General features: G+C 43.3%; 1 protein-coding gene and 1 pseudogene across 14 annotated transcripts; both read right to left on the bottom strand.

The window, feature by feature from the left end:
- Positions 1–962: 962 nt before the first annotated feature.
- On the bottom strand, positions 963–5604 carry LOC123143007 (transcription termination factor MTERF8, chloroplastic). Of its 14 annotated transcripts, XM_044561762.1 has the most exons (6): positions 4290–5604; positions 2737–2950; positions 2469–2531; positions 2191–2223; positions 1826–1928; positions 963–1740 (listed from the first exon to the last, which is right to left on the bottom strand). In XM_044561762.1, exon 1 carries the CDS (start codon positions 5467–5469, stop codon positions 4312–4314), a length of 1158 nt encoding a protein of 385 aa, XP_044417697.1. In that variant the 5' UTR covers positions 5470–5604; the 3' UTR covers positions 963–1740; positions 1826–1928; positions 2191–2223; positions 2469–2531; positions 2737–2950; positions 4290–4311. The 14 variants fall into 14 exon arrangements, with proteins under 14 accessions (XP_044417697.1, XP_044417690.1, XP_044417691.1 ...); XM_044561755.1 differs by having other exon boundaries at positions 1826–2223; positions 2447–2531; XM_044561756.1 differs by having other exon boundaries at positions 1826–2223.
- Positions 5605–6075: 471 nt separating this feature from the next.
- Positions 6076–9884, bottom strand: LOC123143009 (uncharacterized; annotated as a pseudogene).
- Positions 9885–12154: the final 2270 nt, after the last annotated feature.

Genomic DNA, 12154 nt, shown 5'->3' with positions numbered 1-12154 from the left:
AGATATTCAATTCGGTGCCTGGGTTCATCTGCACCGGGTGAACAGTAAATTCAAAAAAAAATAGTAGTCATTAGATTGTGCATCCAAGTTTGATCAGGGAGGCTGGACATCTACTAGCAAACTGAGGAACATGAGCAATCAAACTTTAGAAAGAGGTTATCTACTAACACAAAGATCAAGCACAGATTTCAGTACACATACAATGGGTAAGCTGGTTCTCACTTTCAGTGAGATTTCAATGAAATTCATTGAATTTCAGTAATTTCCGTAGACGCTGAAATATTATTGAATTTCAGTAATTTCCGTAGACACTGAAATATTTACCTTTCAACCAAAATATTTCAGCATTTTCAGTAGTACACATGAATTCAAATATATTTTAAAACATTTTAAAAAAACTCAAATATTTAATTGAATTCAAGTGAATATTCTGGCACTTCGGCTGAAATGTAAACCGAAATCGCTGGAATTCAGTGACTTCGGTTGGTGTTGAATTTTTTCTGAAACTGAAAGTGAAAACGGTGAGACATAACCACATGCTTTGAAAAAAATATTAGAAAGTTACCAGCGAAGCCAAATTGCACGGTTCATAAGTTTTGAAAGGATTCCTGACATCAAGAGGCCACTAGTGAGACCGTCCATGTGGCCTTGGCCTTGGCCCTACGTGGTGCTGGTGATCCATGGTCAGGTAAAACTATATCTATTTTTCTTTCTTATATATTTATTTCTTTATCATATAGTGGCATCGGATCAAATGCGAATAAAGAGTATAGACCCACCAACCAAACTACGTGGTGCTGTAGCCAAGTAGTGGCAAGCTAGACAATCTACTGCTATTAGATTGGTTTTGGATGAGAGAGACATCAGATGAGAAGATGTGGATTTGAAATTAAAAACATTAGGGAGTAGGAGGCACCAGGAAAGAGCGAAACGGTGCTCAATCGAAAACACGACGTCGTGGGTAGCTATAAATGAGAAAATTGGCACCAGTGGAGAACGCTATAATTCAATGTACAATTGTGAGTAGAATGAGAGCAACTAATACATCTTCAAGAGCTGCTAGTACATTCTCTCCACCTCAATAGTATTGTTTTGCATTGCATTAATAACAGACTATTACTCCAATCCTGCATGTCCCAATGAAAGTACTATGTCCTTTCTCTTCCAAGTCATGTCCAACAATCCAATCATTCTGTTGTCCGCATAGACATAGCTGGCCTTCCCCGTTCAACCCTCCTCTTCTCCTTCTACCACGCACCTGTTTAACACCCTATCTACCTCCTGGACCGCACTTGCGCTATGAGCTGTTGTAAGTATTGGAGCAGGAAGTATAAAAGAACACAGGAGGGGAGCACGACAGGGCATCGAAGAAATGAACCGTTGCTCCTTCTCCCCACTCCCGTCTCCTTCCATAGCCGGTTACTCTCCACAAGCAACCATTGTATCCTCTGCTCACGTCCAGCCATCACCGCGGCAATGGTTTGTGACAACCTGATCTTCTTCAGCTACCTTTCCTCCTTCCCCTTTTCCCTAAATCACCAGTGTTACAAGCAACATGTTCAGTTCAGGTGGCACTCCTGCTGTGTTCTCTCCTCCAAGAACAAGCCCCCTCCGCTGGCACTCCTGCTGTGTTCTCTCCTGGTCATCCTCATGGCCGCGGTGGTCTCATTGTGGCATCTGTCGTCATCCGCGTAAACATCGAGGACACGTCCCACCATGGCGCTCAGCTCAGTCGCCATCCTGTGCATAACAGTAACTGGCTCAGCCTAGAAACTAAAAGAAAATGGAACCAAAATGCGAAGCAGATCATTTAGCAGCCAGATACCTCTGTTTACAGAGGGAGTAGTATTCTTCATTTTCCCATCAGAAGCCAACCAAACCATGGAGGACGTCCACCTGGCTGGAAGACCAACCCATGCATATGAATGCTGGCGACATAAAAGAGAACGTTCTCTAAGCACAACTTCACTAATTAAATAATTAATCATGATGACTTCAGATAGTTACTATAGATGTAACTCCACCGGTGATTGCATTGCAAACCATGCAACAACAAACAGGGCATGAGCCACTAGTAAAAGGATTGAATATCCAGAGTGTGCATCAACCACAAACAATGAAATTGGTATCCGCGGACCATAACACTCTGGAAGCTAGAGAGAGAAGATCATTCCTCCACCAAAATCTCACCCTGAATTCCTCAGCATCTTTTCTTTCCCAGATCTGCACACACTTAGTTTAATGAAATGCTGGACAGATAAATTTCAGAAATAAGAATGCCGCAATCAGGTGAAACATAAATGGTTTCATCGCAAGCCTTCAACACATTAGAAACCAAGTGTACAATCTGCACTTTCAGGTGAAACAATTTTGTGCCCCTGGCATTATGCCTTTTTGTGTTAGCCCTAAATAAGAAAAATGCATTGCACAATTCATCAACGCCAACCTAATTGGAACTTGAATTTGACCTCTTTATCCGTCTTCCTGGAGTGACGAGACACCATCATCGACACCAATGGGCAGTGGTTTTGCTATAATCATTCACGCGCATCACCATGATCAAAACACAAATAACAGAATTGTCAGTAACGGGACCAAAGGGAAGCTACTGGACAAGCAATCTTTCGCAAAACGAATGAAGGAATCTCTCACAGGTAATCTATTCTGAGAAAACAGTACACTACATAAACAGCTATATCAATCAGCCATCATCTAAAAAAATGCAAAGGAAGGTACCTAAAGAATAATTACTTCAACAGCCCAGCTTAGCTTATGAAAGGCACCGCATGTGTTGCAGGTTTCCCTTACATCCCATCAAGGGCTTTGACATATCTTGATCAGATGAATACAATAGAAGACCTCTTCTATATAAAAAAACACTAACCACTGACATATTTTATGATAAGAAAGTGATTCGTCAACATAATTTGTTTAGCCCAGTCCCAATGTTCTGAAAACATAAGAACTCATGTCACACAGTTGGGGCTGTGATAATGGAAAATATTGATAAAATAGGTGTGGCTCCAAAGAGTCTAAACTGAAGCATATAAGAAACATACAGTATTTGCTTCTGGCAGCCAAGTATTAAGACATGAAGTTGTTGTGAAAAGAAACAGTTAAAAGACTTTGTTGTAAGATTGTGTTAGCTTTTATCTCTGATTCAAGTTAACTTGGCTCCTTGAGATTTCTAAACGCTTACTATTATAGCTTCACAATTGGCTTGGGTGTACCAAGTTTCAGAGTTCACCCATGACATCTGAAAGATTCAGAGTTAACTTTCAACTCTGATTCAAATTCAGTGTTCAGAGTACAAAATTTACAACAAGCTTACTGTTTACATGCATGCATAACCCGTTCAAATTGTTTACGTCCAAGTGAAGATCGAACATGTCATAGCTAGAGGAAGCACAGAGCTCAATGTACGAATTGACTACAGCAGCAGACGCTGCTAGTTATTCAACTTGTTATTATGTTCAGGTTGCCTCACACGGTTCAGCTGATGAATCCTGTAGGCAGGCACAACACCTGCGATCTCATTTATTCCAACTTCTACAGCCTCAGGTCAGGAACAAACAAATGTTGCACCATCCTCACACAGTTTGGTTCTTAAATTGAGATACATAACATGTCTACTTTTGCGACTTTACAGATAGAAATTTGCAAGAAGGGGTGGAGGGGAATGGTACATAAGACCACTATACTATTTTAACAGAATATGTTATCTATACAAATAGTGCTAATATGGAATAAAATTAGCTAAAAGATATGGCAGAAATTAATTTGGTAATGTCATGACCGTTTTCAAGGTTACCATAACATATGTTCAATTATTGTATGAAATGCACTCTGCTTTTTCAGCATCATACCATACAAGCATCGATTTCCTTTTCCCGTACAAATACCAGAGCACCTAAAATATCTATTTAGTGGTATGCATGTTCAACACAGTGACCAACTGGCCAACAACAAACACAAAACTATTTCCCGAGGAAAAAGAAGTCCAAGATTTTCATCTAAAGGAAAGTTTTGAGGCTTCAAATCATCTTCATGGCCGAAATGGGAACATGTTTTCATTGAAAGATAGGTTGAAGATTGCAATGAAAATTGCGATGGCCATTTCAGAATATAAAGATACAGAGTGCACAGTAGTAACTGATACTTCAAAGCATTTGCAGGATGCCCTGATCTCCCACTCTCAGTTACGATATGTGTGTCAATATGACATGATGAAGGACAAGTTCATAGCAGTGCTATGCTTCCTTCTCTAATGAATGACAAAATGAACATACCAATTTTCATGCCGGTCATGGTTCATGTAAATCTGAATCTAGCCGGCACCTCCCCTCTGCATGCTGCTGCATAATCTTCAGCAAGGTGTGGTGCAGCTTCCTTGTGTGGGCATATGAACTTCTCCATGAATACCTTCGGAGTCACCGCAACTGCAGAATAGTAGTCCCGGTCGCCATGTAGCAATCTGTTTTCCTTGAGAAACTTCACAACATAGTACCGGGGCCTGAGCCGACCATCCAGGCTGTAAGCGAGAAGCGCCGGCCGATGAGCAATGTACCCTGGTTCCAACCCCACCTCGGATATGAGGAACTCTGAGACACGCTGCAGCCTGTCCTTGGAATAGGTCAGCACCATCGGATTCTTGGGCAAAGCAATGCCCACCTCAGTATCCGACCACCTAAATGTCTTCTTCAGGTATTCCACCTTGGCGGTGATCTTCTCCTCGTCACAGAATCCGACAGCCTGCAACGCTTTTCGTAACATCCCAGAGCCATGTGGCACACAGAGAGCTTTGGCGCATGCCACCATTGCCCGGAGGCGCTGCTGGTTGATTGTGAGGATCATTGGCACACGGATGCACAGCTTGGCAATGTCGCAATCATGTAGCCCGCACTCCTGGAGGAACGCGACGTTGGGCTTGACCACCCTCTCGACGTCAGAACCTTGTAGCCAGAAGCCGCGTTTGAGCAACCGAAGCAAGTTGTCCATGGACCCGAAGAGATTCAGGTAGTAGTGTACAGCGGAGACGATGGATCTGCAGCGGAATTTGCCGGGGACGAGCACGGCGATGCGCGCGACCTCAGAGCGCGAGAGGCCGAGGCCGGTGAGCCCGTCGACGACGGGGGCCAGGGTTCCCTCCACTTTGGCGCGGAGTAACAGCGGGTCCTTGGCGACGGCGGTGGCGACGTCGGCGGCGGAGAGGCCGAGGCCGGCGAGGAAGGCGAGGACGGCGTCGGGCTTGGCGGGGGACTTGAGGTGGGAGAGCTTGGGGGAGGCCTTGAGGGCCTGGGCTCGGGTCAAGCCGCAGGCGGAGACGAGGTAGTCGTCGACGACGAAGCTAGGGTTTGGAGAAATGCGGCGGGCAGGCGTCGCGGCTGCGGAGAGGAGGCGGTGGAGCGGGGAGATGGCGGAGGCATGAGGGAGCAGCTGGGCGACGATGCACTTGTGTAGGCGGAGCATGGTGCGCGCGGCGGCGCCGGCGAAACTCCGGTGGGCAACTCAGAAAGGGGATCGCACCCAGTTGCGATGCCGATACTACGCACGCACACTAGAAGGAAAGGGGAAACAAATATTACTCAGCGATGCCATGATTTTCTTTCCTTCTTTACTTAATTAAAATTAAAATGAAAAGTTAACTGATTTTGTAATGTAAAAAGAGTTAACGGTAATAAGTCAATAACATCAAATATATAGACACGTTTTAGTGTTTGTTCACTCATTTCGGTCTATATCTAGTCTTTGAAATATTAAAAACATGTTATATTAGAGAATACACACGCAGTCATCGGCAGAGGTGAGGACTGAGGAAGCAGATTGACTAGTGCAGGTGGGTTGGCTCGCCGGAGAAAATGGGAGCAGCGACAGCGGTGCGTCAGCGACTCGTTCTGGCGGCGGCAATGATCGTTCGGTGGTCCATGGACCCCGACGTAATTTTTATTATGTTTGAGGTGCTTGTACTTCCGGTGAATCTATATAATAGATTGGATCCTTTTTGCAAAAACAAAACTTTGTTTAGGTTTGAAAACAATACAGGAGGGAATACAGGAAAAAAAAAGATGAGACTCCTTATTAGAAATTTGGCCTCGTTAACTTTGGCACGACAAGAAAGATAACCGGGAGTATAAATACACAAGTCATTCATCTTGATGGCGAAGTGGTGGTCATAAGCCCCAGAACCAGAATCAAAACTGAAGCAGAGTGTGCCACGCAAATCTTCTTCAAGGGTAAACCCACAAAGCTTGCTTGCACATATATATGCTGTCTTCATCTGCATTTATTTTCACAAGCCAAAAGAAGAAATTGCAGAGATGGAAATCGATTAAGCGTTTTCGGCAAAATCGAGTGTGGTGCTGCTGCACATTTTTGCTGTCAGTCAAGGAAATGCAAATGATAATTCAACAATGCATTGATTCTTGAACTGTTACCCTCAAACGTTATGTATGAATGAGGACACTGGATATAAGATAACCCTGCTGCCATCTGATAAGCTGATCGATGACTCCAAATGTATAATGATTGGGTTGTTTAATTTCCTTTTAACTGTGGCGGTACATGCTGATGCGCATTGGGTTACATACCTAGAATTCAGTCAGGACATACACATCTGTCTTTTGGAACAAGATTTCAGCAACTTACTTTTCAGATGAAACAATAACACGAGAACGCTTCAGGAACATGTAAACATGAGGAGCTGTTGCCGTAAGAAGTTTTAGAAGTGTAGCCGCTAAAATATGCAAACATGACATTCTAGCAAAAAATTAAACCACTTAGTGACATTTTAGCTTAATAACCAACTACAGGGGATGTGAATAGAGTAGTCTACACTTGTGGAAAATCATAAGTAATCGGTCTCACACACACAAAATGCCTCTCACCTGCCTGCCGTGCATTGGTCCAGCTCCTCAACTCACCGCAGCCAGATCTCAACCCTCCATCATGTGTTCCTACTCTCCACCCAGCCCTCTTACATGCCCGCCTCCTTCCCGTAACCCTGAAAGTTTCTCTGCAACCCATTCAAACCCAATGGATGTTAATCTCCTAAGAGTCTACTGATTGAAGCAAAGGATTGTGTGCGTACCTGGTACAAGCAAGGAGATAGAATCCCCACCATCCAATTAGCAAGGGTTTTAATTTCATCTTTACCAAGATAAAGCACTTTCGTTCCTGATCTGGCCAGCAAACGGAGGGCACCTCCCCATTCTTTTCTTGCTGGTCTAGTAACCCTGTGGAGATGATAAAAGAATGGAGGTCTGCTGCTGATTCCCTTGATATAAATCCCCGGGAGAGAACCCAATGCACTCAGCTGCAGAGTCGCTGGACAAGTGGAACCAAAGCACACCATCCTCGACCACATCGAAATACAACCAGGGACCAAGCATTCTGAGGAAACCAAAAAACTAGTAGTACCTTCAGAGTGAGACCGGATGCCTTTCTACGCGGGGTAAAGAGTACCAAAGAGATGAGCTAAGTAAAAGAAAAAACACGTGTAAGCACTTGATTTACGCCAGCCTAAAGAGGCTTGTTATTTGCAAGCAATTGTATTTGGAGGATATGGCAGTACAATAATAGTACATCACTACATCTACAGAAATGGTACTACTGCAGTATTCAATTTTGAGTCAGTTGTCCGTAGAATTGCAGCTAACACAAAGGGAAAAAATGATATAAGCTAGTAAACCATGAATTGATTTCACAACAGTTAATAGCAAAGATATTGCAAGAAGAATACATTCTATTTCCAGCTTACAACAACCAGACCAAGCAACCAACAAATTAGATTAAAAAAACCACATCCTCACACTGATCAGCATATTTTGGCATTCATCCCCAAAGGAGATAAGGATCCGCAACTATCATTCAAAGGGAAACGTTATGAGTTCTTTTCAAATGAAACTCTCCATATCAGATCCATGGCAAAACAGAGAACCTTCTTTCATGGAAAGATAGACTAGAGGGCTGCACGGAGAACTGCAATGGCCATTTGAGTACGAGATAATCAAGTGTCCAGATGCACTACCTAGTGATACTTACAGTGCATTTTCTGCCAAAACATACAAGATTTACCCAGCGAAAATAACAACTAGAGGATTTAGGAACAAAGATAATCAATCTTTAAAGGGAAAGAAAATCAAAAGGCCAAATATATTTCTAAGCATAATCTAAATATTTAAACATCAAACTGGTACTGACGTACAATTGAACAAAAAGACGATGAAATGAAAATGGAACATGCTAGACAAAATTCGACATGAAAGCAGATCATACTATTATTTCCAATGGGAACAAAAAGCAGGGTTGTTCTTTTGCTTTCTGGTTCTCTGGGTCCTTGTTTCAACAGAAAATTAGTACAACCTACATCCAGTTTACATGATCTTAAGCACAAGTCAGAAAGAGAAATACATTTCTGGACATCTCATCTTCAGAGATTGCCGGAGATGCTTTCTTCTCTACCCAGTGAGACATGAACTCATTGGTGTTCATGAATTGATAGCAGACAAAAAACATTCAGTTAGGAAAAAGAACACCGAAACATGAATTACCAGCTTACTAAACTAAATGAGAACTCCGGTGCACCACACACAAGTTACCAAGTTTCAAAGCCCATTCTTGGTTCATGTAAATCTGAATCAAGCGGGCACTTCCCCTTTGCAAGCTGCTGCATAGTCTTCAGCAAGGTGCGGCGCAGCTTCCTTGTGTGGGCATATGAACTTCTCCACGAATACCTTCTGAGTCACCGCGACTGCAGAATAGTAGTCCCGATCGCGATGTAGCAATCTGTTTTCTTTGAGAAACTTCAGAACGTAGTACCGGGGCCTTAGCCGACCATCCAGGCTATAATTGAGCATTGCCGGGCGATGAGCAATGTACCCCGGTTCCAACCCCACCTCGGAGATGAGGAACTCTGACCAGCTCCGTAGAAAGTCCTTAGACCTCCTCAGCACCCCTGGAGCCTTAGAAACAGCAATGACCACCTCAGCATCCGACCACTTGAACGTTGTCTTTAAGTAATCCACTTTGGCTGCAATCGTCTCTTCGCTGATGCACGCGACAGCCTGCAGAGCATACCTGAACATCCCAGAGTCCCGAGGTATGCCTATACCTTCGGCGCATGCCACCATCGCCCGAACGCGATCCGGGTTACTGGTGAACATCCTCGGCACAGCCATGCACAGCTTGGCAATATCGCAGGCAGCTAGCCCGCACTCGTGCAGGAAGGCGACATTGGGCTTGAACACACGCTCTAGGCTGCATCTGAAGAAGCCGGCGCGGTTGAGCACCCGGAATAGGTTCTCCGAGGACCCCAAGAGAAGCAAGTAGTAGTGCATCTTGGAGACGATGGATTTATAGCGGAAGGGTCTATCGGCGAGCGAGGCGAGGCGCCTGATCTCAGAAGGCGATAGACCGAGGCCGGTGAGCCCGGTGACGACGGGGGCCAGGGTTCTCTCCACGCCGGCGCAGAGTAACAGCGGGTCCTTGGCGACGGCGGTGGCGACGTCGGCGCTGGAGAGGCCGAGGCCGGCGAGGAAGGCGAGGACGGCGTCGGGATTGGAGGGGGACTGAGGTGGGAGAGCTTGGGGGAGGCCTTGAGGGCCTGGGCTCGGGTCAAGCCGCAGGCGGAGACGAGGTACTCCTCGGCGGCAAAGCCAGGGGCCGGGGAAACGGCGGAGGCGGCTGCGGCGGAGAGGAGGCGGTGGAGAGGAGAGACATGGGAGGCGTAGGGAGAAGAGAGGAGCTGGGTGAGGATGCAGCTTCGGAGCCGGAGCATGGCGGCGGGGAGGCGCCGGCGGCGAGAGAATGGCCAGTGGCGGCGCGGCGTGGTTGGTGGTGAGAGACGGAGAGGGTGGTGAGGGTTTGGAGCTGGACTCGTGCGTCGTGAGTCTGATAATGGGCTAGGATGGGCTGGGCTGGGCTGGGCTTGAGCTAGACTAGGGATTCAACGCACTGTAAATCTCAAAAACAATAATCAAGGCATCCCTCAAAAAACAAATCAAGGCAAACGCGCTTGCAAACATGAGCCATCTAAAAAAACATGAGCTCGTTCAGCGAGTGGATAATGTCAATCAATTTTTTTTGGCCGAGTCACGCAAAATGATCACAAAACATGGAGATACTTAATTACTTACTATTATGTGTCCGGCGTACATTTCCATGTGCAACAATTTTGAACCGGCGCTCTTCATTTGTCGGTTCCTTCGTCATGTTTTTATATTACGTTTTCGGGCAAATTTAACTTGACTAGATTTAGCGGAAGAGTAGTGTCCAGTACTTTTACCGCCTCGTGGCATCTTATAATGTCATGTTCAAGCTCTGGTCACTTGTGTAAAGTTCGGACTCGTCGAGTTCTGAAGAAGAGAAGAGTTTTCAAGTCTGAAACTTGCGTGTTCTTCTGTGATGATGTCTGACTGAACTAAAACTTGCTTTCTTCATCAGATTCACTCCATTGACCACATTATTGTCTTCTTGATTACTGAACCGTTACAAAGTCTGAAGAAAGTTTGTTTCTGCTGCCGTTTTAGAAAGAAGAAAAAAACACTTCTTTGCATCGACCATGCTATAGTTTTGATCCTAACTAGTAGGTGCCCTTCTCCTGTGCTACTTGCAGAAACATAAGAGTTTGAAGATATAATCAGTTGGATGCCCATGAGATAACAACCTCAATAGCAAAATTATTTTCACGGTTCCATAAAGCCCCAAATGACCCTACGCGGGGTACATCTAAGCCCACACATAATAGATGTTAATTCCGCAGAACGTCATGGTTTCCACGGAAGACCAGAGATGTCCAAACATAGCTCCACGTCAGTTTCGAACAAGTGAAGGAAATATGGTTAGCATCTTCCGGCTCAATGCAGAAAGCACAAGAGCCATCACTACTAGGACCATGTCAATGCAGCGCGTCCCGGTTCACCTGAGCCCTTTAGTCCCGGTTTGAGATACGAACCGGGACTAAAGGGTGCGATGCCCATTAGTACCGGTTCGTGGCACCAACCGGTACTAAAGGTCAGACCTTTAGTCCCGGTTCGAGCCACCAACCGGTACTAATGGGGTTTGAGGCATTAGTACCGGTTTATGGCACGAACCGGTACTAAAGGTCCCAATTTCAGTTTTGTAAAAAGCAAAAGAAAATGATAAAAACTTCAAAAAATTAAAATCCTTCCAGATGTATTTATGTTACTACATGTACTAGTTAGGAAAATTTAAAAACTTAAATTTGGACATGTTTTGCAAAAAGTGTAGGGGAAATATAAACGGCTATAATTTTTGCATACGATGTCAGAAAAAAACGTATAATATATCAAAATGTTCAGCACGAAAATCCTCAAACGGCTACTACGGCTTGTTTGCAAATTTTTAGAATCCTCAAATTCTAAAAGGAAAAAAAGTTATGCTCGCCCAAATTTCTGTTTTTTTTGAATTTTTGTTAAATCTGGTCAAACTACTTATTCAAGAAGTATTAGTGTTACTAAATAATTATTCAAGAATATTAGTGTTACTAAATAATTATTTTAGTTTTTTTGAATTTTGGTCAAATCTGGTCAAACTATGGTCAAACAATGGTCAAACTAATTATTCAAGAATATTAGTGTTACTAAATAATTATTTCAGTTTTTTTGAATTTTGGTCAAATCTGGTCAAACTATGGTCAAACTAATTATTCAAGAAATATTAGTGTTACTAAAAAATTATTTCAGTTTTTTTGAATTTTGGTCAAATCTCGTCAAACAATGGTCAAACTAATTATTCAAGAATATTAGTGTTACTAAATAATTATTTCAGTTTTTTTGAATTTTGGTCAAATCTGGTCAAACTATGGTCAAACTAATTATTCAAGAAATATTAGTGTTACTAAATAATTATTTCAGTTTTTTTGAATTTTGGTCAAATCTGGTCAAACTATGGTCAAACTAATTATTCAAGAAATATTAGTGTTACTAAATAATTATTTCAGTTTTTTTGAATTTTGGTCAAATCTGGTCAAACTATGGTCAAACTACTTATTCAAGAAATATTAGTGTTACTAAATAATTATTTCAGTTTTTTTGAATTTTGGTCAAATCTGGTCAAACTGTGGTCAAACAATGGTCAAACTAATTATTCAAGAAATATTAGTGTTACTAAATAATTATTTTAGCTTTTTTGAATT

This window comes from Triticum aestivum, chromosome 6D, assembly GCF_018294505.1.
Source record: "Triticum aestivum cultivar Chinese Spring chromosome 6D, IWGSC CS RefSeq v2.1, whole genome shotgun sequence".
NCBI classification, from domain to species: domain Eukaryota; kingdom Viridiplantae; phylum Streptophyta; class Magnoliopsida; order Poales; family Poaceae; genus Triticum; species Triticum aestivum.
Note: the sequence above shows the minus strand (reverse complement) of the source record. Positions and strands in the feature narration are given on the sequence as shown.

Coding starts and splice junctions, on each gene's coding strand:
- LOC123143007 (XM_044561750.1), bottom strand. CDS start 5,469: ATGCTCCGCCTACACAAGTGCATCGTCGCCCAGCTGCTCCCTCATGCC.